At 50.3% G+C, this 27,594-nt stretch overlaps 1 protein-coding gene across 6 annotated transcripts; it reads right to left on the bottom strand.

Moving 5' to 3' along the window:
- Nucleotides 1–2,519: 2,519 nt before the first annotated feature.
- On the bottom strand, nucleotides 2,520–27,522 carry DEAF1 (DEAF1 transcription factor). 6 transcript variants are annotated; one of them, XM_082317602.1, is made up of 13 exons: nucleotides 26,555–27,522; nucleotides 25,501–25,598; nucleotides 24,976–25,105; nucleotides 23,979–24,125; nucleotides 23,008–23,147; nucleotides 22,221–22,286; nucleotides 21,161–21,287; nucleotides 19,197–19,325; nucleotides 18,286–18,414; nucleotides 13,589–13,839; nucleotides 6,403–6,468; nucleotides 4,533–4,622; nucleotides 2,520–3,161 (listed from the first exon to the last, which is right to left on the bottom strand). In XM_082317602.1, exons 1-13 carry the CDS (start codon nucleotides 26,844–26,846, stop codon nucleotides 3,057–3,059), a joined length of 1,770 nt encoding a protein of 589 aa, XP_082173728.1. In that variant the 5' UTR covers nucleotides 26,847–27,522; the 3' UTR covers nucleotides 2,520–3,056. The 6 variants fall into 6 exon arrangements, 5 of the variants coding, with proteins under 5 accessions (XP_082173728.1, XP_082173729.1, XP_082173730.1 ...); XM_082317603.1 differs by having other exon boundaries at nucleotides 4,533–4,619; XM_082317600.1 differs by lacking the exon at nucleotides 2,520–3,161 and adding an exon at nucleotides 3,173–4,039.
- Between the last annotated feature and the right edge of the window lie 72 nt (nucleotides 27,523–27,594).

Raw genomic sequence — 27,594 nt, 5'->3', positions numbered from 1 at the left:
AGATTTACCCGTCCAAAGGCAGGACGATGCCATCGCCAGGTCTCCAGAATTCCTTACCGAGCCGGACAATAGCTCCATTTCCAAGCCTGCAGGAAAAAAATCCTTTCTACTTTTTGGTAAACCTGAGCGCAGGGACAGCGAGGGCAGCCGGAGGGAGCAGCTCAGGCCGCTCGCTGCCGCGCAGGAGGGAAGAAAGGGATTATTGCACAGAACAGCAATCGTCTGAGTAATGATTTTGGCTTAGGGTTGGTGCTTTCCAAGGGGTAATTTGTTTGCTTAGAAACAAAAGGTAAAAAGTACTGCAGGGAGGGCTGAAGCTTTTCTTTGACTAAGAATAACAATTGCTTGATCAATTTATCATCAACAAATAAACATGTTAAATTCCCAGGGTGATTATATTGTAAAGTTTGGTGTTCTGTAGTCTGGCACTGCGTTGGGGCACAGCTGCCCCGCATGCCGGGGCTCTGATGGGACGCTCCCCGAGACCTTTAATTACAGATGGCGCCGACCTACAATTTTTTCATTTAGGAAAGTTGCCCCGCTCTCTTCCAATTTTTTTTCCCCTTAAAAGACTCTGGAAAGCCAAAAGCGGGACAGCAACCAAGGCACAGACTGTGCAGCAAGGCTGGCGGAGCACTCGCTCTGTGTTTGTGCAAGTTGCTGCCCGCTCACCGACACCAGGAGGAGACCCGGCAACCTTGCGTCCCTGCGGTCGCGGCTCACCTCTTCCTGCAGCTGAATCCAGGCAGCGCTCTGCTCCGGGGCCGGGCGGCTCTGCAAGGTGAGCCAAAGCGGTGACGCGACAGGAGTATTTTCCCACTGAAAGCCGTGTTTGACATCGAAAGTGCAGCTTTAGCACTCCAGAGGTGCCCCTTCAGAGCCAGCCGCTGCGTTCTAATGCGCGACGCTGCTGTCCCGCCCTCGTGTATTTGGGGAGCGACTCGATCCACGGATTCACTGGACTGCGACTTGGCAGCCTTCTCTGGGAACAGCACCTCTGCTCGGAGACACCGGCGCCGAGGGGGCTCGGAGCGAAGCAGCAGCAGCTCTGCTTGCTGCCCGTCCGCCCCCGCGCTGAACGACCAGCTCACAGCTCGCACACAGGCTCCGCCACGGCGCCGGGAGCTTCGCGCCCGCGGGAGGGTGCCGCGGAGGCAGGCCGCCAAAACCAAACGGGCGGCGCAGCCCAACGGCAGCGCGAGGTGCTCGACGCTCTGCTGTTCCATTTAGCCCGCGCCGTAATGGGCAACAGACGGAGGCAAGCAACCCTGTAAATTAGCTGGATTACCGCGGGCTTGATTAAGACTGTCTTTTCAATTAACTGATTGGCTTTCAGCTTTGGAAAACAGGCAATCATAATTTAACAGTGGGAGAAGAAACTATTACAAATCCTGAAGTACCACTCTGGGAAGCAGGAGTGAGCATTTTGCTGTGGGAACCTAAGGAATTGCCTCCTCTTTCCTTCCCAGGAGTTTTACATGGGTAAACTCTGTTCTCATCCCGGCTTTCCGTTAGAGAGCAGCTTCCTCCAGGAGGCCGGCAGGCTGCCGCCGCCGGTTCCTCACCCGCGCTGGGCACGCCAGCGGCGCTGCCTGCCTCGCCCACGAGCTCTGCGCTAGGAGGAATAACTTTTCCAGTGAACGGCCGGAAAGCGGCACCCATCAGCTGCCACCGGCCTGGGCTGGAGGCCTGTCACCCGCGGAGAGGTCAGAAACCGCCAGCGCAGGACTTCGCTATCTTCCATCGTGTTTGTCTCTCGTGTTACCTTCCTGCAACTCAGGACAGAATTTTTCTCCTTTTGACAGCATTTATGGCGCTGGGTTCGGTCCCTGTGACGCAGAGGTGACCCCCTCGGAGCGTGAGCTAACAGTGACCCTCCCTGCCGCCGACACTGAACGGGGGCGAACGCCCAGACAAGACAAGTAACCCCTCACACCTGCTATGCCCGAGGCTAAAAAAACCACCAGCGCGGCGTGCGTGTGTGCTGAGACTCCTCAGCCTGGGCCATTAGTCCTCAAACACGGATGAAGACGCCTGATTAGCCTCAATTATTAAAGTAGTACATTAATAATTAAATGATTTTGTTGCAGTGAATAAAAAAAATAGCTTCCTAATGCTCGCCACTTCTCTAATTAGCAGCTACTAAGTGGCGCTGGCAGGACAGCACTCTATTAATATGCTCTTACTTTGGGTTTGATCAGCTCTGCTTTTGGCCAGATGGGCGCTGCGAGCCGCAGCCCAGGCACGCCGCGTGACGAGACAGCCACCAAACAAAGTGCTGAACGAACCCCGTCCCAGCCGGCCTCTGCGGAGAGGGAGAGCGAAGACGCGCGGAACCGCAGCCGCGTTGTAGCTGCACCCGCTCCCCGCAGCCACGCCGCAGCCGCTTGCTGCGCTGATCGGTACGTTCAAGTGCTGCCGTGGGAATTAAACAGTACCGCCGGGCACGCTCGTGCTTTCACCGCATTTTATTTAACAACGTGTTATTTTTCACTTCTATTCAAGTGCAGAAGCTCCAATGTGTTCCAAATTTGCCCAGCACAGAGGGAACACAGGAAAAAAAAAGTCCTTCCGATGGCAAACTAAGAACTTGTACCGACTTCTTCAAGGCAATTAAATAAACCAACCGAAGGTTCGTTTCTTTTTTCAAACAAGAGGTAGGGAGGCTCAGGGAGAAGGAAACACTGGCAAATCTCATTGCAGCACCTGCTTGAGACCCATCTCAAGAGAGATGATGAGATCGCTGTAATCCACATGGTGGAGGTTCCAGTCTGGCAAAGTCGAAGCTTCCTGACGCCGAAGGTGGCTCCCAGCTGCGAGGCTGCCGTTAGGCGGGGTTTGTTTTTCCAGATGAGGTTTTCACAGTCTCTGTATTATTCAAAGTTTTGGAAGAGGATCGGGAGTAGGCAAATGCTGTCACAGTATCAAAAAGTCTTTCAAAAATGAGTTTGCTAGGGAGGGGAGAGTGGTTTGCAAAGGACAGACCGTTCACGCCGGGTTGCCGATCCAGCCGGCCGCACCACGCTGCTCGTGAACGGCTGAAGAGGTAGGTGGGCTCAGACGGTGACTTTCTCCATGACGCTGTCCGTGACGTGCACCTCGTCGGCTTGCACCGTCACGGTGGCCGACTGGCCGCAGATATGCTGGTGGTCCTTCCAGTCCTGCGAGGGGAGAGCAGAGGGAAAGGCCATGAAGAGAAGCCCTGTTTGAGCCGCGCTTTCTCCAGCACAGACGGGCTACGGCAGGTCTCTAGTGCTCGGCCAAACAGGGCTACCGACGGACAGGAAAGGAACCAGGCGCTGGGTCAGTGCTAGAGGAGGACGCAAACTAAGCGGAACGCTGGCTTCTCAACCCGAAAACCAATCCAGGACATCAATGTCAGTTAGGTCGTGGAAAATTCTACAAAAGCAGAGTCAGAACCTGGACTTAGAGCCTGGCACTGCCGAAGGACGGCGCCACGCAAGGGGCCGTAGTTCCGTAACGGCAAGGGAGGGGAATACAACTCCTCCCAAGACTGACGACGTTAACCCCTCGTCTGAACTAACGAAATAACCCCTCCACCTCGCTCAGCTCCGAGGTCGCACAGCACCGATCACAAACAGGGGGAAGCTCAAGGCTTCGGTTCCTGACGAGCACCTCAAACTCCGTGCAGAGCACCAGCTCCCAGCACCGGGGAGGCGGCAGGGAACTGTCCGAGTTTCCTGCAAGCAGCGTTTGTCCATTCTTTGCAATTTTTAAGCTTTCTGCTATGCAGACAGGGAAGGTGGCCACCGTTACGCTTTGTTACAAGCAAAAGGACACAATCAAAATTCTTCAGCTACTCCGTACACCTGGCCTCAGCTGATGAAGACTGAACTTGCACAGCCTGCAGAGCTGGAGCCCCGGCCAAACCAAAGGATCCTTTCCTCTAGAGCAGGGTGCCCGGGGTCTTTGTGAGGAACCCGCGCGAAACGAAGCACAGCAGCTTCCTCCACCGTACTGCCTCATACCTCTTTCCACCCGCCACGATCAAAATCTTACGGTTGTCCCGCTGTGTCACCTGTAGCACCACAAACAACGTCAACAATAGGAGAACGATGTCCTCAGAGGCAGGGGGGGAGCACAGGTCCTGCGGAGCGTTCGGCTTACCAGGAAGCGGCAGGGAAGGGCTGTGAAAGCGCTCCCAGCTCCCTGCTCCCCGCAGCTCAGGCAGTGAGGTGTCCGCGCCCTCGCTTCTGGCCTCACTCGGATTTTTAGATCACCTTTGCGAAGGTGTGTGCAAAGCTCGGGACCTTCCCTGCCCACCCGATCCAGACCCGGAGCCGCAGACCTGCCCCGTCACTGCAGCCTCGCCCGGAGGCCCAGCGGGCAGGGCCGGTTTGGGATGCCGGGGCTGCTGACCCACGCGAGGCTGGCGCTCCGCTGCCCGTACCGCGCCGCACGTTCTGCTGCCCGCTCCTCCCGCCGTCCTTACGCCCACCCGTCCGGCTCTCCCCAGGGTCACACAGCCCCCTCTAGACAACTGCATCTGCAGCTCACAAACAAGCGTGTACCTTCCGCTGGCAGAACGTGGAGCAGTAGTTGACTTTATGGCATCCTGTGCACTCGTTCGTTGCCTCACGACCGCAGTTGACACAGGACTGCTGTGAAAACGGGCAGCAAAGTGACCACGTCAGAGAGAACAGCAACAGGCAGATCACCGAAGTGTAATACAGGTGCTGTAATACGACGCGATGCAGGAGCAGTGGTAAAGCCCCCGTTTCCCAGTATTTCCCAATATTTCCCAATATATCCTCAACACATGAACACAAACCAAACAGGCCCAGTGGCTTCTGGAAACGCTTTCAGAGACCCACCCTCCTCGCCGTGTTAGCAGGGATCACTTTGGAAAACGAAATGCACCTCGGTTTTCCTTTCTGGTGGGCGAGAAGCCCTTCCAGACGTGGGTGAGGTACTGAGTGGCCGTGGAAGCCTGCCCACGGTGCCCAGGGACGCCCCCCTCCACGCAGGCCGTGCATCTCACCAGCCGCGGCCGGGTTCTGCAGGCTTCAGCGGGAGTCAGCCCTGACCCAGGGCCGTGCACAGGCCAGTGATACCCAAGCTCCGAGTTTATCGCAAATTCAAAGCTTTAAGGGCGGATTTGGTTGGGTTGGTTCATAATCCTGCGTACGTCTGAGAGAGGGGGTGAGGAAGGACAAGAGCAGGCATCAGGATGGGACCCTTCAGTTTAATCTTTCCCTGGATTTTGAGAGGAGAAAGGGATCTGCTCCGATGGGCTGAGCAGGCTTGTTCCTTTGCCCGTCAGCAGCACGGCTACATCAGCAGTGTCCCAACAGGGAAACGGAAGAGAGGAGTAAAATTAAGAAGGCTGTAACAGGAGCAAGGACTTAAACCTAGAAGTAAGGCGAGATAGCATACACAGATGAAAAATCACACCTGGTTTTTAAAGGATGTTTTTGTGTCTATCGCTTTAATCTTGTATCAGTGACATCAATTAACATAACCTGTATATTTAGGTGGGAATATCATTGAACTACCACAAAAATAAGCACTTCAGAGAGCATTCCGTTTCCAACTCATTAAATTACTGACAAATCATTAGCACGTCAGAGCAGCGGCGCGAGGCCGCGACGGGAAGCGTTTCTCGGCTGTGAAAGCAGCACAGGCGTCTTTAGTTCCACCAGCTCCTTCTCTCTTTTGAGCCCGACCAAGCTAACAATCGGCGCCCTGATTAACGCCGCGATCATCACACCATCTGCTCACACCTTAGCAACGTACCCACAGTTAATAGCTGGTGTGACTGCACTACGTTTGTATTCCTGACGTACGGCCGGGGATTCAGGCCGCCAAAGAGGGGCTCAAAGCTGCTCTGTGGGACTTGCAAAGCCTGTCCCAAAGGGATACTTGATTGAGGCTGTTCATAACCCGTACAGCATTGGAAAATGCTGACAATGAACAGTGTGCGCACTTGTACCTGGAGATCTTAGAAAATAACACAGGCAGCTGCAAGGGCTTAAACCACGGGTCCTGAACTGACCCAACCCATACGGCCCTTCCGAAAGCCAGAGGGAACCGTGCAGTTCTGAAAACCAGCTCGCAGGACAAAAAGGAAGAGTCTCCCTCCTGTCCCGCCTCGGTGACAGCCGCCCGTTAGAGCGGCAGTACCGTTACTGAGGCGAGCGAGACGGACTAACCTGGCCAGATGCCGACAGAGCACGGTGACAGCCTGGGAGGCTTGGGACAGGGGACACACTCTGCTCCAACAGAGCACTAGTCCCGCTAGGGAGCTCAGATCTCTGCCAGAAGGCAAGGCCAGACACAGAATCCATGACTTCCGTAGCAATGACAAAAACCTCTGCATCTTTAAATGGAACAAGACAAAGAACAAAAGACTTCATAAAACATGGGACATCCCCAGCTTACCTTGATGATGATTTCTGTTTTCCCGTCCACATCTTCCGTTTGTTGAAATAACTGGTTCTGATATTGCTGCAAGGAAAAATACAGCAGGCTTGTCATTTCACAGCCAGCGTACGAGGTGAGGGGCTGAAAAGGGCGCTCTGTACCGAGGGTCCTGACGCTCAGCTTGCTTCTGCAAGCCCAAAACTGCAGTTGCAAGAGGGCCGAGGGGAACCCCGCTCCTCCCGTCTACGAGAGGGACACTGCGCCCTTGTGCAGAGACCGACGAAGCCTGTGAGAAAACGGCCTGAGGTGACAAAACCGCCCGCTAAGTTCAGCACTGACTCAAAGCCCGCTCTCCCCACTCCGGCCAGCCAAGCACTCCTCACAACCGGTGGCTCAACTGCCACAGGGGAACTGCAACCCCTCACACGAGAAGCCAAGAAGTTAGCAAAGGAAACACGAGGAAAATGGCAAGGTAACGGGGCCAAGCGCCATCTTCTTGGGCTGAATTTTGGGTCAAGCCCTGTGATGCTAATCCACTAACAGGCAAAAGAGTCTGAAGGGATGGCGCAGCCCAACAGAATGGATTAGGGGGAAAAAACAGACAAAATTAACACACTCAAAGCTTGAGAAACAGCATCAACTGCCACCATTATTCCTCCTTTTAATAAAAGCATAAAAGGGCTTTCAAACAGGTTTTGACTTAAGCAGCCCTCGGCGGTGCCGTTTAAAGCACGCTTTGGGTGCGTTGCAGATTCACCCCAAACCAGTCCAGGTCCAACCACCTATGGCCTTGCCGTGCTCAGCAGCCAACGCTGCTGCGAGACAGGAGCCCGAAGCCAAAGGACTTCAAAACCGATCCCGATTTGATTATGTGCTGACCCTGACTCGAATTGATTGGGAGCGGCTAAAAAGTAAGAAAAAACCCAAACCCGCACCTTCAGGCAAAGCAGGTTTATCCAGGAGTGACTATGACCCAACATATAAGGAGATTAAAGGCTTAATTTACAAGTGTCTCTATGACCTGACATCACAGCATTTATTCTCCTGTGAAATCACAACCTTCAAAACCTTTATATTACCATGACACAAATTCAAATTGAAAAACGCCAGGGAGACGGAGGCGGCGGCAGGGAGCCCCCTTGCTGTACGCTGCAAGGGCTGCGACTGGCTTCTGCCGTTACTTGACAAACAGGCAAGAGCCACACGCACAGCATCCCCGACGCAGTTCTGCGCAGGCAAAGTGCGCGTCGCGTGTATGGAAATTTCAGAATTACTATTTTGAAAACCAAGTTTGGAGATGTGGAGTCGACGCTTCGTGCCGCAGCCTCTGCCCTCTGCCAGCCTGCAGACAGGCGGAGAACCGGGCTGGCAGGAAGCTGTGGATTCTTCGGGAAAGGTTAAAACGAGTTTTCCACTGGTAAGCGAAAGAGAAATGCCCCGTGTTAAGAGTACTGGCCTAGGAAAACTGCGTAATGTTTCTAAACTTCTTTTTAGTGAAGAAAGTGGAAATACAGATACCAAAGCACGCGGCGAGCTGGCATTTCAACCTGGCGAGAAAGCCTTTGCGCACACAGCCCCAGCTAGCACCGTCCCCTCTGCGACAGCCCACGCAGAGGCAGTGCCGGGGCCGAACACGCTGAATTCCAGTTCTGCCAAAGTGCCGCAGCTCCAGAATGAAAACCCTTCCCGCCACCAGACTCCACTTCGTCCTCTACGAGCGTGGCTGATCCTGCTCTCCAGGGAGACTGCCACCGAGAAGGACATCGAGAGGGGGTCCAGCCACCTCTCTCCGAGCCCCAGCAGCTCCTCCACCTCGGCTCTCGGCCCTGAGCCCTGCGGATGGAACCCACACGTCTCACCCCCTTCTGTCTCCCTTTTCTCTGTCCGCATAGCGAGTCCTCTGGCTCCGCACAGCCATCCGAGCCATTCAGAAACTAGGGAGAAGGAAAAGGCGTGCTAAGAGAGAGGATCGAGCCAAACACATCCAGATCTCTCACAAAACCGGCTCCAGAAAACCGATAACCTCCAATTCCCAGCCGTCTTCACTGCTGCTTTGGAGTACACAAAGCATTATTTGCTTACTAGAGCTACATCTCTTAAATGCCCAGCCCTTTTTAGGTTAATTTCATACTCTCTAGCCCTGAACTGTTTTAATCTTTCTAAAAAAGAATTCAGATGGTCCAGCTGTTCGCTGATTTAATCTTCCACCTTGTTTTCAAACGGGCTGGGCTCCGAAGGCATCACTGCATTACAAGAAGAGGGCTACGTCAATTAAAACACTTGTCAGATTTCAACACCCATTCTTTTAAATTTATACAGAAAAACTGTTCAACACATTACCCATATATCTTTATTACCTTCCAGCAATGTCTTCCGGCACAGAATTTGGTGAGTTCTCCCCCTCCTAAAGTTTATCTGATACAAACGATGGCTTAACGCACACTCAGAAAAATTACATTGCCAAAGCAGACGGCCTCTGTGCAAGTACGGTCTGTAATCCGTCCCTTTCGGGCCAGACCTGCGAGTTGTCAAATCTCCCTCGTACGAGACGCTGAGCCTTTGCTGCCCCACTCGCTCTCTTCCGAAATGTTTTTCCCTAAATCAAAAAACGCGGTAAACCCCGCATTCGGATAGCAACCAAAGGATCAGACTCGCTCAGTCGCGAGCCAATCCGTAACGGCAGTGGAGAACTTTCTCGGAACAGCTGCGTGAAGTTCTGACGGAGCAGTCGTATTTAACGAATCCCACGCAAAATGCCGCAACCCAAAGCTTACAAATATTGTGATACTTTCGCATTTTGCAATAAGCGTGATGCATTTTAGAAGTTAACACAAAGACCGAGCCGGGGAGTTTATGGTTTGCTTTTCTTTCAGAAAGTCCTTCCCCGAAACTTCTAGGCAACGCAAATGCAACGTGTATTTGGTGTCTGCCGACACAAAGCCGTACGCAGGCTCAGCGCCGGCTGCGTGGGCGCCTCTGGTTTACACACAGAAAGCACAGGGCTTAAGGCCATCAGTGGTTCTTCACAGTCAGCTTCACGTCCAGCACTAACTCTGGGAGGGCTCCGCTGGTTCGTTACGGAGTTCTCCTCAGCAGCAGGCACATGAGATGCTGCAGCAGCATTCACAACAGGAGAGGTACCTTTAACCACTTTCTTAGGCTCTAGAACAATTTTGTTTCAAATTATTGCAAAAGAGGTATTTTCATAAATGCGGGAATTGTAGATTTCGGGTTTACAAATTGTCCTTATTGCTAGGACTTACAAGGTTGAGGCTTTTTTACCCAGAGATCCTACCGCTTTGCAGACTGGTATGCAAGCCCCCTGCGAGGGAAGCGTTATCCTCGTTCTGAGGAGCAGGCTGTGAGGCCCAGAGAGGCCAAGGACTTACCCAGGGCACCTACATAACTCGTGGCAAAGATGGAAACAAAATTTGAAAGAGATCCTCAGTCTTGAAATTTGCCCAGCAAACCATGGTCCTTAAACAAATTTATAGAAATTAAAAAGGACAAAGACGGCAACAGAGCGCATGCAAGGACTTCCAAATTACAAAATTACGCGCAAGAAGAACTCTGTGGGTGAAGCCTTTAGCTCCAGCCCTTGGAATCTGACCTACGGGTTCTTCAGAACAGCTAAGGACGTCACCAGGCCCTGACACGGGGCATTATATGGCTGGAATCGTGCAGCAGGGAGGCAGAGTGAAAGAAAAACTCACGTCAGAGGTGAGAGAAGAGTGGAAGGCAAGTGCCTTTTTCCATATTTTCTATAATTGCCTACGAAGACAGGCATTTATATCCCACTGCCGTGCAGCCTGACGCCTAAACGCTCAGCGCTTCGTTGCCTTGGAGGACTCTGTATCTAGGTATCACCATGTGCTTGGCGCTGCAACGAGGGATCCAACCCTCCCGCACAATTCAGATTAGACGTGCCGTTTTAAGGAAGAAACGTGACTGTAGATGCTTCTAATTTATGCTGCGCTTACAATTTTTTATGGTTTTCCCTTGCTACATTTAGCAGATCCCCTTCCTGCTGCAGCTCCTCTCTGATGCTGGCATTTCCACCTTCAAAACGATATAAACGAGGGGAATAATGCGGTCTTAAGGCTCCTTTGATAGTCCTGGATAATAGCATTAGCAAGCGTGACCAGAATGAAACAGTGATGTCCGCTCTTTGACTTCACAGATCAGAACGTAAGCGTACAGGCAGCACGAACGCCTCCCCTGCCCAAAGAACTGGGAGCAAAAGCCTGCCGGTCACCGTGCAGAGCTCTGCAAGCCCCACAGGCGCTCACCGCTGCTCACTACAGAGCACAACTTCTGGTATTTAAAGCCAAGTCAACCCAACTGCTGCTATATGGCAGCAGACTGGCTCCTTTGTCATATTTAATGAACTCCAAAGCTCATTAAATAATAAGTATAATAAGCGAAACACAGTAAATGATTTGCAATATACAACAAAGCGTATTAGCTGTGATTGATTAAAAAATCTTAATGCTTAATTTATTGCTCTCTAGGAAGACTGAAACAGAACTAGCACACAAGTAAGTTTTCCTACGCGTTTGCTGTTCTTGCCGCTTCTTCCCTACTCTGCCTAACCTTGGGGCCGCTGCAGACTTCCCCCGAAGGGCCGGCAAAGCCGGTGCTGTCCAAAGCACTCCGTCCTCCTCCACCGTCGGAAGGCATAGGTCTCTTCCGCGGGGATGACGGACGGATACGGTCAAGGATACGGACAGTTACCAGATCAAAAGTGCTTGAACTCAACAACCTCAAGAGCCGGGACACTGAACTGGGGGAACAGCTCTGCACGGCCGTGGAAACTAAGGATACGCGTTATTTAGAGCCAGGGCAGCGGAGTTTGTGTAGCCAGCGGGGAACCAGCCTGCTCCTAACAGACTTCTTTAATCCTGCTGCGTATGAAGTCACTCTTCCAGGACGAGCCGGGTCTCCAGCTCTATTACAATTTAATCTGTTGTGCTTTCGCTCTGCGGCTCTGCTACAACGTCACAATCTTTCACTTCTAAATACCTAGGAACATAGGGCTGCAGGGAAATTCTGCAAACTGCTGGCCCTCCTACAGAGGAGCACCCACGCTGCTGCGTTCACCGTCTCCGCTCACGCAATCGGAGGAGGTGGCGAGAAGATTCCCCCCGTTTGCTAGCGCTTGGAAGTTCTGTCAGCGTAACAAAGGCAAAGTGGCGATAAAGCACCTGTTTCCTTTGTATTAAATTGGTCCAGCAAAAATCAGCAACCACCGAGGTAGGAAGACACCTCTTTCTCCCTCTCATACACCCTCGCTGTCAAAAAAAGCAGTTTGACCACACACGCGCTCAGGGTGGGAGAGAGACTTGCGTTACAAATGAGGGAAACGTTCGTGAAGTCAGAAAAGTGCCTTTGACCAACACAAAAGCAGACAGCCAATTCTTTGACATTTATTGTCATTACTTCCAATGCCAGCCCTGCGCCCAGAAACCCAGAGTTTTTTCCAAATATGGAATTCCCTAGAAGGAGTTCAGAAATAGCTACTTGCAGTATCGCCCAGATGGTTCCAGAAGCTAGCGCACAGCCGCAAGCTTGAGAATTGTTGTTTGGATATTAAAAAACCACCACCAGGAGCAAATGTTTTTATCAAAATACAAAACTGCCGAGGTACCCGTTACACAGTAAGAACGGTAAGACACACAGTTGTGTAACTGGGTGGTCGACAGTTACTGGGAAAGGGACTTCCTCTGGAAACAAACGCCTGCCCGTCCTTGCCTTGTAAAGTCAGCCCTTTCATCAACGCACAGGAGTGATTTTAACTCCCATTCCCGGGGCAAGAAGAAAGTAGAAGTACACGGAAGTGAGCCGGGTTTGGATCAGAGGGTGAGGGGAATGGACTCTGAACAACCGTTCCAGAAGGATAAGATATATCTGTAAGGATAAACAGAAGGGAAGACAGCACATGGATTGGAAAAAGAGCAGAGAGCAAAGTTAAACAAAGTCAGACGTTCATCTCTAACTGTGTCAAAGCTTCCGATTTTTCGGTATCCCACGCTCTATGCAGCTTTTTAGCAGCAGACGGCCCAAACCTGGCCAGCAGCACGAATACCCATTCTGCCCAGGCAGAAGGCAGGGAAGAATTAAGACTCTCAACGTATCACACACCTGCACATCAAGGATGCAGCGTACGGAAGAGTTTAGCAGAGACAACGTGGCAAAGAATATCAAAGACGCTGCAAGGACTGTCCTAGGGGTTCTCAGTTCTCAGCAAAGTCTTCCCACACACATTTCTTCACGGTCTCTTGCTGCACACTCGTGCCTATGAATTCAGTGGAAAGCTGACGTTAGCAATAACGCCGATGGCAACAGCGGGTGGGGTGGTGTGGAGGAAGGGAGTTCACTGGCCACCGACAATGACACCGGTTTCCCAGTACGTTCCCCCCCACCTCTCTCCCTCAAGTCCACGCCAGCAGCTGTGGATCTGGGGGAGAAGGGGAACGCATTCAGCAGCGCATGGAGCCAGATTCGAGGTGCATGCATGAGCTGATGTTAAGAATCCAGGGTTCCTACCATGCATCAATTAAAGAGAAGAAAAGCAGGGAGAGCAGGGCAGTCCTCGTAGCTAATCCCCTACAGAGGAGAGAAGGGCCACTGGGTACAAGCCAATACTCCTGTAATGCCAGCCGGCCTCGCGGTCTTACCACAGGACTCATGCGAGATCAGCTTCGCTTGCACAATGCTCAGCAAGACACCGCTGAATTTTACTGCTTATCTTCCCCATAAACCCCACAGCTTGCTGCGCTTTGTGTCCCCCTGCCTCTTCGGGCCATCGAAAGCCTTTCTGAGAGCGCCGCTCACCGGACATACAGAGAGCAGCCACCGCACGGCTGAACACTCACCATCTTTCCTACCCCAGCATTCAGTGCCCACGTCTCGTAAATTTAAGGATGGCTGACGGGACCGCGCAGGACTCCCAACACCAAAGAGTTTGCATTACTGGCCTGCTGCCCACAGCTCGCGGAATCCCAGAGCACTCTACTCCTTTCCCCGTGATACGAATAACTCGGAAAGATTTCTCTCGGTAACACTGCTCTCAAGACACTGAGAAACAATTTTTAAGGGCTACCACTGTTAGAGCCAGTGGCAAGCAGTGAGGTCTTACTCTGTTCATCACTCAGCCAAAAAGATGCCCTTGGCTGAACCCTCTCCCCTCCCCTGGCATGATTACCTCTTTCCTCTCCACGTCAGCTTGAATTTTCGCTTGCGTGACAGCAGCCTCGCGGAAGGAGGAGCTGGCCTGTTTGGCCTGTTCAATGAGCGTCTTCAGCTGCTGGGCGGTGTTGAGCAACGAATTGACCATCTCTTCCAAGTACAGCCAGCTCCGCTGCTCCGTCACTTCCAGCCCATTCACCACCGAAGGGGATATGGCTTTGGTAGGGGTCGTGGGGGGCACCGCCAGTGCAGGGAGAGAGGTTAACACTGAATATAAAGAAAGAAAAAGAAAATATTTAGAATTAGGGCATTTCATTTCTATGAAGTGTGTGTGGGGATGGGGTTTGTTGTTGTGTTTTTGGCTGCTTTTTTAAAAAATATGATCTGCAGAAAGGTCCAATCCAGCTAAGTTTTTGCTACACAGACCTGCCTTCTGTGACCCAAAGTGCACAGACTGGCTCTGTGCAGAACAAGCCCTCGGGGCACTCTCAAGCCCAGAGGAGAGAAGAACCCGTGCTCCCAATCCTGGTTACTCGGGGAAGGAACTGAGACCTTCCAGCACTGCTGCAGGGAAGCACAATTAGGCGGTGAAAGCAGCATTCCCAGGGACTCCTCCGCCACTATCATCACAATGTTCCACCTAATGTTTCCCTTAACTATCACTAAGTCAGGGGATAATAAGTCATTCAGTGACCAAAAGGTCAAGTTTCCTGAAACATCCCGATGTCACCATACAGATATCGATTTTCAGGTTGCGACACTACAAAAAGGAGGCACCCATCCACACCACACTCCCCTACGCTTCCTGAGTTCTGATCTTAACCATAACCCTGGCCCAAGACTGGGATAAAAACAAGACAGTTATCATTACCTCAAAATTACACGTATTACAAACATGCCCCTTCCAAAGCCACCAGCTGGGAAACCCTTTAAAAAAACCCCTCAACAATTGTACCTTCTTTGGACCCCTTCATCCTGCATCCTACCCATAAAACAAACCATGGACATAAAAACACACATACCACACTGAAACACCCAAAAAGTTACTCAAAGCTATTCACAGCTCTACGTATCTGTTTCAAATATCCCGGGTATTCTGAACAGCAGGGCTCATTGCAGCTCGGAAACCTCTCCTTGCCCAATCCCGACGGTGAGAGTGAACGCATACAGTCTAGCTGGAAGTTTTAGCTTCAGACACTAACAGCTCCTGACACTTGCTTTACATTGCACAGTTTTAAAGAAGGAAATTTCTTGCCTACGGCCCTTTCCTCCAGAATCCTAACTACAACTCTTCACCCTTGTATGAAGTAGAATGCCACAGGTATGAAACTAAATACAAAAGCACAGAAGCCCAGCAATATTTCTCAACATACTCCAAGGGACATTAAAAGAAGGAAAAAAAAAATCCAAACCAAACCAAATATTTATTGAGGTGTTGCAGCCTTTACATTTTCATATCCTAACCATAACCTTAACAGTAACTGCAGTTTGTAGGAAGCCACCAGAACGAAGCTGAGCTCCTGTCCTGGTAACCCAGTCATACTTCCCATGAGCGTACCTCCAGCCCCCGCGATTACTGGGGCTCTGCAGTCCTCCCTTTCCCAAAGCCTGTGTTAGAAAATTAAAGCCCTATGAAACCAACGTCTGTCTTAGCTGCACCTTTGCAAACGTTTCAAAAACCCAGCAGTTATTGTGTCACTAAAACATCTACTTTTCACAGCGCTAGGTTTGCATATACACTGGGAGACCACAGCATGAGGAAATTAAATCTAGAACCAGGAACCCAACAATGCACAGTGTAAGCTCACCTCAGGCAACGTTTCCAGGAACAACGGTTATCTGGCTTTACTGGCCTTACTTTTCCAAAATTTATCTCTAACTCTAGCGATAAATACTCGCCATCTGCCATAAAATTAAGTCCAAGACATTTACATCTACCAACAGCTGACCTCTCAATTCCTCACTAAATTATTTACTAGAAAAAAAGAGGGCACCACCGACTTTGGGGCTGTGCAGTCTCATTACCCCAAAATCTACTAAGAGGCCATTTCAGGATTTTTCCTCCCCTCTTTAGGCAGGAGTTTCAGAACGATTCAGCACACAGAAACAGCAGTAAGTACTGCAAGCAGAGAAACCACATTCCTTCCTGGGTAGTTCTGCGTTGTCAAGGGAAGAGCTGTTAGAATTCCAGCCACCAAAAGCCAATTAGCTGCCTTGATTTTTAAATAATGAGCGACACGTTCATATAAAAAACGCAGGACCGCGCCAACTGACGGACGCTATGGCCCTCAGAGAAACACTGAACGCAGCCAGGAATGTAACTTCAGAAGCGCTGAGCCGTTTAAATCCTGTTTGCACCCTGCCAGCGTCCGCTTTGCTTTTAGAGGCCTTACGCTGAGCCAGGCAGCTTGTCTCCCAGCTCCCGCCGGTGCGACCCAAGATAAGGCGCTGACAACGTCCTTGAGCCTCTGCAGCGTTACAAGGGGGTGCCCCGCAGGCAGCACAGCTGCCACTGCTGGGTACTGACCACTGGTTTCGTTAAAATGGGCCACGATTGGAGCCAGACGCTTTGCTGGGAAACCAGAGTTAAGAAATTTACTAAGCGGGAAGTTCTTGAACAAAACATAGAGGCTGAAGAGTCTGAAAGGCGCTTTATTCTCATGCACTTTATCGTCAGTCTCCCATCGCAATCTGTTTTGGATGCCATTACAGGTATTGGCACCCTGGTCTGTCTAAGGCGGCTCCAAAAAGAAATGCAGAAACAAGCCTCAAACCCCTCTCACTGAAGGACAGGGACACAGAACAGCAAACTGCACAGCCTGGTTAAAACCACAGAACAACAGACACCCCCGTTCACAAAAAAATCTTGACTACGCTTCAAAAGGTACTTAAAATTCAGCTGTAAACACTGTCCTGAACAGCAAGAGGCCAACACGCCGTCCTGCACCAGGCCGCAATTCCAGCAGTTCCGCTCACAGCGAACCTCGCCTTAGTAAAGCATCTGCAGACAAACAAGACTTCTTACAAGGCTGCACTAAACACTGAGTATCTTCCAAGACAGCACCTAATTTAGGTGTATGAACACTGTAACCCTTTTCAAGGCATATCTGGTCATTTTTCACGCAAGCAACAAAAGCTGAAAGGACCCAGCCCGCATTTGGAAAGCGAACGGCAGGTCGCTGTGCCTTAGGCGTGCGACCTTTTCTGACCGACAGCATCCCAAGTTCACCATACAGGTAAGCGGATGTTTTATGCTCAACGGCCCTTAATTAAAATAGTAATTTCAATCAATTTGCACATGCCTGGCATAGAACTATTTGCACTTAGATATGAGTAAGAGATAAACCGGTCTTTTATCAGTAGCTGTTTGCAGAAGAGCCTTTCCCGCTGCTACATTTCCAGCACAATATTTAGCCCAGCATGGCATTTGATAACTTATCTAACAGGAATTACTTCTGATTCCTCGTTTTGGCATAGGTCTATCAGTCAACAGAAAGTATTCACTGGCGAAAAAAAAAATAATCAATGTTTAATTAGTAACATCAAGATCTGACTAAGACTTAAAACCAACAAGATTTCATTCTGGACAGAGCAGGAATGCACTGTGCTGCTCCGAGTAAGCAAATAAAAGGTCCTAGAGAAGGGAGAACACAGGGGTTGAAAAAGAAAAACTTCAGACTGCGCAAAGGAATACCACGTTTACGTGATCTTTTCTGGGTGCCTGAGAGAACAGTAACAGGGATCACAACCTGCCTGTCTTACAGCTCCGCTGCCTCAGCGAGAGCAGTGTCAGAGAAACCTCACAGAATCACAGGAATTAGAGAAGTACCAGGCCCATAAACCACCCAAGCCCTCAGCCAGCCAGTGGCAGACCATCCCCTGCTGCATCTCTTGCCCAGGCTCGATAAAAACACACGAAGCAAGAACAACACTTCAAGTCTGCAATTCCAGTCTTCAACACTTCCACTTTCTATCAGTACGAGCATTGCAGTTCACTTGATTTATCAGTCAGCTCTACAGTTTACGTAATATAACGACATTCGAGGAGGTATTTGATAATCGGGCTAACCCGTCCCATCAAACACTAACGGGCTGATTTGCATTCGTCATTTTTCATACCGTCTTTTCTTTTTTTCCACTCCAGAGTCTACGTGACCACCGCAGGGCAGGCTCTTGCTGGCACTTGTTAACCAGCACCCGTCATCCCAGCACTAACGTCAGTGGTAAGGGATGGAAAACTGACACTGGACGTGAGAGCGGCACACCAAACCTGCCCAAAACTGCCTTCAGCACGGATCAGTAGCGATAAAGAGATGCGGGAATTTTCAGAAAAGCTTCTGTGACATAATTTTAAAGGGGGTGGTCTCCTGAGGTCAAAACCTCAATAAATGTTGAGCCACAGTGCCCAAGTGGTGACAAAAGCCTTGAAGCAAAAGCCTTGGGCAAGGCAGGGGACTGCAAGATGATTTCGGAAGCAGGATCACAACAGCCTCCTCTGGCAGAAACCAACAAGTCAAAGTTCTCAGTGACGGAGTGAAAAACTTTCCACAGAGTGGAAAATCTGCTTGTCCAAACCTTAATAACCGCAACACTCGTAAGCAAAACAGAGAAGTTTATTTTTCTGCCTCAAGCTTTACCTTTGCTGAGAAAGAAGATTAGAGAGTAAACTGAAGCCCTGCTAACTGCGTCTCGCGTGACGGACATAAAACATACCGATCTTGGGGTGAGATGTTGGCAGTGCGGCTTCGGGAAAAGGTGAAATCTGACAGTTGTCCTGGTAACTGGGATAGTGAGGCTCTGGGTGAGTGACCCGGCAAGGCTGCTGGACGTTGGTATCTTGAACTGCAGAAGAACAACGGCATCAGGAATCGCGGCGTAACGCAGCTTCCAGGCATTTCTTATGCTGCTTTCACCCTTTTTTTTTTTTTTTTTTTACATTTTATACAAGTTCCTACACTCTACGATAATTCCCAGGGTTGGAAATGAGAACCAGCAGCACGATTTTACACAGTCAGCAGGCAAAGCAAGTTTGTACTGATTTCATCTCTCCCTGCTTTCACTTTTAAGGTTCCCGCTGGCTTCCCTCCCGCACACCTATGTATTTACAACAATCGCAGGACTCCAAACTGTGGTTCTCAGAGCAGGATCGTTCCCTCGGCAGAGCTCACAACCCCATGTATGAATCAAACAGAAAGAACTGAACTATATGGCATGCATTTATATTTTGTTTAATTTATTCTGGCATTTTTCAGCATGTATTCAGCATTTTGTCACTTAGTTTCAACACTCGGCTAGTTTTCTTTTTTTGGTAGTATTTTAGGACGAAGGAGGAGTGAAAAAAATGACAGAGGTGACCATAAAACCCTAGAAATCAGCAGAGGGGTACATTAGCAGCTGCAACATCTGGACAAAACTTTTAACTTCTTTTGTGCAACTGGTGAGATTTCAAGCTGCTGAAATCATTTCAAAGGAAGGACGGCAGGTTACCTACAGTCTCTCCGTAAGCTCTTGAGAAAGAAATCCTTCGGGCAGCACTCAAAATGCCTCCTCCTATAGCAGCGGGCATCCAAACCCTTTTTTCTCCTTCCCACGGACGCCCAGCAGACGCACACCTGAACTCTTACCTGTGGCTCCAGTGAAAACATCACCCTGGGACGGACTTTCCGAGATAATCGCTGTGGCTTCCACTGTCGATGCACGGTCAAATGTCAGAGCGCCGGAGGTAGTGATCTGTCCAGAAGGAGTCACGGTGACTGGAAATATTAGAAGTACTTTCATAATTAACATTCAGCGCGGCGGCCTCGGCTGTTTAGCTGTTGATACCCCTGTTCTCAATCATCTGAAGTCAGAGAACTCACAGAGCAGTAAATGGCCTGTGATAACCCAGGTTTGGATCACACCCACGACCAATGCAATTGGAAATGGGAATAAAAGCCCCACTTGGCTTCTGAAGGCGCTGCCGGCCTCCTGCAGGCCTCTGTTTATTCGCTGGGTGTACGAGGCCAGAATTTTCACTTACAACGTGCTGCCTCCCAAATCACCACCTCTTCAATTACTGTACGAGCAAAAACTTAACACCTACTGGAAAGATCCAGCGGGGCCACAAAGCCCACCAGCTTCTTGCTGATCCTGATTTATTACAACTTCAGCAGTCTTACTACTTAAAGTGACATAAAAAAACCTGTGGATTACAACTAATTCTACGACAGTTTGGTTAGCTGGACAATATTAGCGGTCTGTCTACACGGAGCGAAAGAATATGCTTGGCTAGTGCAAGGAACAAGTCACAAAATCCTTTTGGATGAATATACCTGAGTAGCTCCAAAATGTTTAAACGCCTTTTTAAATGGGATTAATTAATCTGGCACCATTACTTGGTAACGGGCTGATTCTGTGGCATGCTGCTCAGCCAGAAGAATCTTTTCACAAACAAAAATTCAATTATAAGTCATCGAGGCTACAGAGTCGTACCTGGTGAAATACGGGGCTCCTACCAAAACAAGCATTCCTCCTCTCTCCCGATGCCAGCGTGAGCAAATAAGCAACCTCACAACACCACACATTAATGAACCAATACAGATTAAACTCTTTGGGGGATAAACCCCCCCCAAAACTCTATAGAATCCTTGCGTATTTCTCTTCCTGCTGCTGCTGGCAATCTGATCTTACTTTTGGCTGTTCGTATTTGGATTCCTGTTGCTTCCTCCTCAGTTCACTTTGTAATGTTACCATCCAGACGATGCTAGTGTGATGAGAGCAGGAGGACACATGAATGTGACTGGGAACGCGTGAGCTGGATGAGCTTGCAAATTAATTTCTGTTCTCACACAGATGGTTTGACAATCAAAAACGGTAAGTAACAAAGCGTGTCCTGAATGCTAGAGAGGAATTTGCAGATGAAAGCGTCACCTTCTCCCTCTTTCATTAATGACTTTCAGGCTGTGGATTTCATTCCAGCTGCTTAGAGCCTACTTTTCTACCTATTTCAAGAAATTTCAAGAAATAGCACAAATCTTACTCCATAGCCCCCACCAGCTTCTAAAGGACAAAAACCAAGCTCAAGGGATGGAATGGGGCTTTCCAGGAGAGCGGAGAAGGGCCAGCCTTCCCCTCAACCTAATATTAGCAGGAGGAAATTTCTCAGTTGTCATTTGTGAAAAACCTACCCGAAACCCAGTGCGGATCAAGGCCAGGACTCCACAACTGCCCCTGCCCTGCCAGGCCGAGAGAGCAGGTAGAGGGGGGAAATATAAGCCAGACCTCTCTCAGAACAGAACATGAAACCTACTGCTCACTGCAAAAGGACGTTAAGATGCTTAAAACCAAGTCTCCTGGAGGTCTAGAGTTGGACTTTTTCCTACTCGACTTGCAGTCCCAACGTGGCAAAACTGGGCTAGTTTCCACAAAATAGGAAGTGAAATTAGCTAAAGACACTGCGCCAATAAAACTATCCAACGAAAAGGAAGCGGCAAAACATAAAGACGTTTTTCTCAGTTGGCTAGTTCCAAGGGGCCACTGATAGACGTAAAATATCTACTGTGGCAATTCTTCATTGAAAAAGGGAAGCAATTTTTACCAAAGAACCTACATGTAGTAGCAGCTGTGGCAGGAAGCAGAGTGATGTTTTTGGGGCAATCCTTCTTCACTGGAGTTGCAGGCATTTCGTTTTCTTTTTTCCGCCTTTTATATGGTACAAAGAGTCGTACAGGGCCACTCTAGGCAAAACACAATAAAAAATAATAAGCAAAAAGGAAAAGGCATTAGCTGAGGCACCTCTTTGGGGACTTTGGGTTTACTTCTCGTCTTTTCAGATGCAGCTAAGGTCAAGCAGCACGTATTCCCATGGAAGATGTGTAGTTTGCAACAATTGATCAAAAAATTCCTACTTTTCCAAACCAAAAGAACTCTGGGGGAAAAAAAAAGTTACGCTCAGCTCCCTCCAGCTGAAGAGGCACAGATCCAGCCTCTTCCCACTATTATTTAAGGAGCAGAACTGGGCAAATAATTGACTGCTGGCCAAGGTGGTGGAAGAAAAGAGAACGGAGTGAGGAGAAGAGAGGAAGCAGTTAGTTTCAAGTCCAGGAAACAAGCAAATCATCCAGGTCATAGCAGAAAAGAAATGCAAAACACTACTGCAAGTCAAGCTAAAGACTTCTGCTTTCAGGACTTTAACCTCATTTTTAAAATAAACAAACAAAAAGCCAGACCCAAACCCAACCAACCAACCAAAAAACCCAAGCAGTTTAATATGAAAATATAGATCCAACAGAGAGTATGACATTACCTCCTTATAAAAACATTTTTCCCAACTCAAAAAATTGTGGCATTTGAGTCAAAAATCACAAAAAGTTTTGACATCCCCAATAGGCATTTCACATAAATACATTATTTAGAAAAGAAAAAAAAAAGAAGAAAGAAAGAAAGAAAAAAGAAGAAAAAAGCAATAACCATTATCCAGTTTTACTAAGCCGCTACGCAATAGTGCCAGCAGTTCCTCATCTCCTTTCTCTATGAAGCATGGACAAAGCACGCTGCAACCACCGTACTTGCGAACACTTCCAGGACGCTCAGGACCTGCTCGCAAAGGGCTGCGGCAGCTTGACTGATTACTTGTTTTTAAACTAACGGACGTAAAACCTGCAACTCACCAGAGTCATGTCGTCGCAGCAAGCAGCACAAGTGCAAGAGGCAGCGTGAGGATTTAAAATCCCATCCTGAAATTGGAAGATTCCTAGTTCAGCATCAGAGTCGCCAAAACCACCGGTAGCACAACCGTACTCTGTTTAAGATTCAGACAGCTCCCAGCGAGACGCACCCACTCCCTCCTAGGGACCCTATACGGTCAGAGAGAGGTCAGCTCCCCTGCATCATAGTGACAGGGTGAGCAGACAGGAAGAGAGTGAAGGAAGAACAAACCATTTTCAACCCAAAAGGCAAGGATATGTGAATTTGAGACTTTATATAAAGTTTCTGCCCAAGCAGAAATCAACTGCCAACCTAATGGCAATGCCAAATTCTCCATGAGACTCCTGGACACGGCAGGAAGTAAAGGACCCGAAGTCATGCTCAATAGACGATGCAAGTGAAGAATATGTTTGCCAGGCAAACAGAATTAAGGAGATCAGGTTATTGAACTGCAGTACCATGGGCGAGAGCTCGCTTCTCCATTTCTGCCATACAGCTCGAGGCTGGACTTCATCCTGCATAAACTGTAACCCCTTTTCAAGTACAAGCAAGATTTGTATTGTGCCGTTTGAAAACACATCGAGAAAAATGCCTCTCTCATCACTGATTCTCAACCAAATCAAAATGTTGCCTCCGAGCTGCCCCACAGCACCATCCCACACAACTCTGCTGGGCTGCAGCGCGGGGCAGACTCTGCCCAGACCCCACCCGCCCCTTCCAGCAGAAAGGAGGAAGCAAACTTAACCTTACGTGGATAAGGCACTGCAGCGGCCTCCCGGCATAGCGGATGCTCCTCTTCCAGTCTTTGCTGCTGGCTCGTCCCGCCATAGCTTCGAATTCAGTGGGGCTGTACCAGTTGTCCCCTTGCTTAATGCACCTACCACGGCCTCCTGAAACAAAACAGAAGAAAGAAATTGTTGGTAAAGGTTAAGAATCATTTTGCCACTTTCCTAGAGAAGTAAATACTGAAATTGCTGGACAAAATAGCAGTTAATCTATAGCAATCACCAAACATGCCCATCTGCTACTTCTCATTGCTCTAGGATAACCATGCCCATTTATTATCTTGGCCGTGGCAATGACTGTGCATGTTTAGAGAGCTCCAGCTTTGGGCCTCACCAATGCATCAAAAGGCTAGAAAAAACTACTCATCCACAAGAAGGATAAGGCTTTCCTGGATAAACACCACGAATTTAAGCCCTTCCTTAATTTGCACTTAAATTTCTAATCCTTCTGGTCGTGAAGAAAACCCTCTAACCACGAAGCAAGCGCTGTGCTGCGCAGTCAGGCTTGCTGACAGACAATTTCTGCTGCTGCTTCTTCAGCTTTCCCACAGAGATAAAAGCGAAGAGGAGGGGCTAAGGCAGCTAAGGAGTCCCATCAGGAGACAAGCTCTCTATTTTCCATTCCAGCAGGGATTCTGTAGAGCTTTGTAGAAACACAGGTCTACTTCTGAGGCAAAAAGAACGTTAGAGGAGTCAATCTATTACCGGGGAGACTCGCTGCACAGCAGCCTCTGTCTTCACAGATTTAAGAAAAAAGTTATAAAGCCTCTGAAGAAAGAGCAGAACAGAACAATAATATCGAAAGGGACTCGGCTGGCTAGGAAACTGTCTTTTTATTCCTCACGACCGGCCCTTAAAGTAGCCTGATTAAAAAAAAGAGTGCACGGAGTGAGGAAGGAGCCGTCACGCTTCCTCACCCAAGGAGGGCGTTGTTACCTGAGCCAAGTCTGTTTTTATACAGAATGCCACTGATATTCCGGCACCTCACCGGGAGCTCGTTCTCGTACACAGATGGGTCCCAGTTATACTTGGTTCCAGTTTTTTCTTGGACGGATGTTAAGGGGGTAGGAGGAGATTGCGGTCCTTTGAAAAAAAGAAAAGAAAGGTGACAGCAACGAAAAAGCACACTGGCTATACCGTCACACTCTCAGCTTGGCTGGGGCAACAGTCTCAAGTGGTTACTGAAGCAGCGACACCCCTCCACAGCAACGTGAGTTACATGGTGCACCACAAAAAAATCAGCTTGAACGTTCTGAAAGTGACTGAAAATAAACCAAACTGCATCGCTCTAACAGCGGGTTAAACGCTGGGGTTGTAACCTGGAGTGGTGGAAGCAGCTGGCTGGATCTTCCCCTTCCCAGAGGCCGATGCTGTAACGCGTTTCAGAGCGCTGAAGGTTTGCCTGGCCATCTTGTGGGCAGAAAGGAAACTGCCAAGCAGCCGTGAACAAAACCCTTAGCAATAAAGACATCAGCTGTCGCGATACTTACATATCGGCAAGAGGCCTGAAAGGAGACAGAACTGTATTCAAGGGCCCTTTAAAAAGAACCCGCGTGCAGAACTAGGAGATTAATATTTTTATTATCGATATTCGAATGATCCATCTGCCTTTGGGGGTGGGATGGGTGTAGAAAGGCATGCGACAGCCCAGCAGCAGGGCGAGAATTTTCAAGAAGCTTATTTGCAAGGGTTTGGGCAGAGAATAAGAAAAGTAAATATATTTCTGATAGGAAAAAAAAAACAAAAAAAAGTGAGTATTCTTCTCCTCCCAAGAAATACAAGAAGTACCGTGTGAAGAGGGGACAAACAAGCCTTACAAGGCAACTGCATAATATTATGCACAGAATGTTTTTTAATCCTAGCAACACAATTAAAGTGGAGAAAAAGCAACCCCTCTGGGAGAACGACACTTCAAAACCAGATTGCCTTATACCTGGTGTGAGAGGTGCTGGTGGTCCCTTCAACCCTGTGGTTTCTACAATGCTGCCGTCTGTGTGAACCACTATGAGAGTGGCTTTTTCAGGATTCAAGCTGTCCCCGATTTGGAGGGCCGTTCTCCCAGACTACAGAAGAAATAGAGAGTTTAAATTGATAGAGTTCAAATACCAATGTGTTTTAGTATTCCCCCAAACCTTCTCAAAGGTACCCTAAAACACCAATCAGTAATTAGGTGAGTTTTTGAGGTTTCAACCTACCAAATTCAGAGGTTACGTGTTCCAGGTCACCCGTTCCATTACATAAGAGTATATGGGGGTGGAAAGGTAAAAAAAACCTCTCCACGTGATAAAGGAAAACCTGTATGTCCCCCAGCTAATGGTTTTGTGGCTTAAAGCCTGTGTACTGCAATGAAAACACATCTGTGACCTTACTACAGCTCGAACACAAACCGAGCTCTTCATTTACACCAAGAAAGCACACGGGACTTTGCTAAGGCCCTCAAAGGAAAGGACGGACTTACCAACACATGTCCTGAAATCGAAGCTGCATTTGCCACAGATGTAGTGAAAACATTGTCTGCGGAGGCACCAACGTTGGCTACTGTCACTGTGGTGACTTCTGAAACGTAAAACAGACATGAAGTTAACGTTCTGCTGCATCCAGAGAGCCTGATAAACAGCTACACATCAAAAAATATAATTGCATTTCCTTCTTCCTTCCTATTCAAAATTAATTTTATTTTTCATGACACCTTTAAGTTGTCATAATCATTCTGATTTTGATTAAGCTTCAGGCTGAACATGCTTTAACCTCCTTGAGACCATAACAGTAGTTACCAGCATGTGATGAACTAAGGGAAAAATGAATGTTGCACCTGTACTAAAAAAAAAACCAAACTGTGATGCTTTTTATTAAAAGAGGGGTGACTGGCAAACACCAAAATAAAGAGAACAACTGCCTCTCCCTCTGCCATGTATTAATTTCTAGGGTGCCGTCACCTGTTAAAGGTAACGTCCAGTTAAAAACTGTCCAGACTCGCAGCCAAATGTTTCCAGGGTGTACAGCATATTTGACTGCCTCGCTAAAATCGGAGGTTTTTCAGTACCCCACGTGAAGGAGTGAAAAGCCACCACCGGAGCTCAGGTGGAGATACCGCTCTAGGGATGAAGGGCTCTGAAATCTCCTGCCTGTCAGGGCTTGCCTCCCAGATTCTGCGTGTTTCAGGGCGCTTCGTTAACAGGACACGGGGCCAAGGTAATTTTAGCCGCGCAGAGGCAGCTCTTGCTGACGTTTCTTGACGTGATGTGGTGCAGGAGCGTGTGGTTTCCTCAGAGCGCGGGAGCGACCCGGGCCTCCGCTGGGACCTGCCCGTTCCCCGCTGCACCCCCGGCGGGGAAGCGGGAGCGCTGCGGGGAGAGGGCCCGGGGAACAACGGCCGGGGCTGCCCCCGGCACCGGCGGGGAACGAGGGGACCGGGAGGTGTCACTGCGGGGCAGAGCCCCGGGCAGAGCGGCCGGGCGCTGCCGCCGCCGGGGCTGAGGGGAGCTGCGCATGCGCACTCCGCCCGCCCTGACCTGCGAAGGCGGCGGCAGCCTCGTCGGCGCTCGGCAGGGGCTCGGCTCCCATCTCGATGTGCTCGGCATCTGCCGCCATCACCGTCACCGCCGTCACCTGCGCCGCCGCCGCCGCCTCCTCCTCCTCCTCCTCCTCGGGCTCCGCCTCCGACTCCGACTCCGAGGCTGCCGCTTGCGGCGGCTGCTGCTGCTGTTCGGGTCCTTCCGCGGCCGCCGCCACTGCGGCCGCCGCCGCCACCGCCGCCGCCTCCGCTAAGCCCAGCTGCTTCGCCGCCGAGTCGGCGTCCTCCATCCGAGGCGGCCGACGGGCGGGGGGAGCCGAGCCCGCCCGAGCGGGCCCCACCGCCCGCCGCTCCCCCCCGAGCGCCGCTGAGGAGGGTCCCGGGGCGGGGGGGGGGGGCGCCGGGGCGGGGGGGCCCGGTCCTCCGAGGTCACTCGAGCGCTCTTCGGCGGGGCGCCGAGCGGTGCCGAGCTCGCCCGAGCGTTTCCGAACGTGTTCCCCGGGGCGGAACCGAGCGTTTCCGAACCGCTTCCGATGGTGCCCGAAGTGTCCCGAGTCTTTCCAGGCCTCGTCCGAAGGCGAGCGATGGTTCCCGAGGAGCGGGGCCCGCGTTTCCTGCCGGCTGGCCAATCCCAAGGCAGGACGCAGCCGAGCCCGGCCGAGTCCGTAGAAGCGCGGCCCGAAGCGATACCTGACAGATCGGGTGGGGGAAGCCGAGCCCGCCCGAACAGGGCCGAGTCCCCGAGCGGTCCGGCCCAGAGGGTCGAAGAATCCCGAGCTCGCTCGAGTCTTTTCCGATCCCGCCCGAAGGCGGCTGAGGCGGGCGCGAGGAAAGCCGAGCTGTGCCGAGTCCTCTCCGATCGCGCCCGAATTCCCCTTCGCCGGCCCGAACGGAGACGCCCGAACGGGCAGTGCCCGAATCCGCCCGAAAGCGGCCGAACCGGGCCGAGCGCTCCGATCGCACCCGAAGGCGGGAGGGGAGGGGAGAGGGGGGGCGGAGGGGGGGGGGGGAGCAGCGAGCTCCTCCCAGGCGCGCGCG

This window comes from Platalea leucorodia (assembly GCF_965183815.1).
Source record: "Platalea leucorodia genome assembly, chromosome: 7".
NCBI classification, from domain to species: domain Eukaryota; kingdom Metazoa; phylum Chordata; class Aves; order Pelecaniformes; family Threskiornithidae; genus Platalea; species Platalea leucorodia.
Note: the sequence above shows the minus strand (reverse complement) of the source record. Positions and strands in the feature narration are given on the sequence as shown.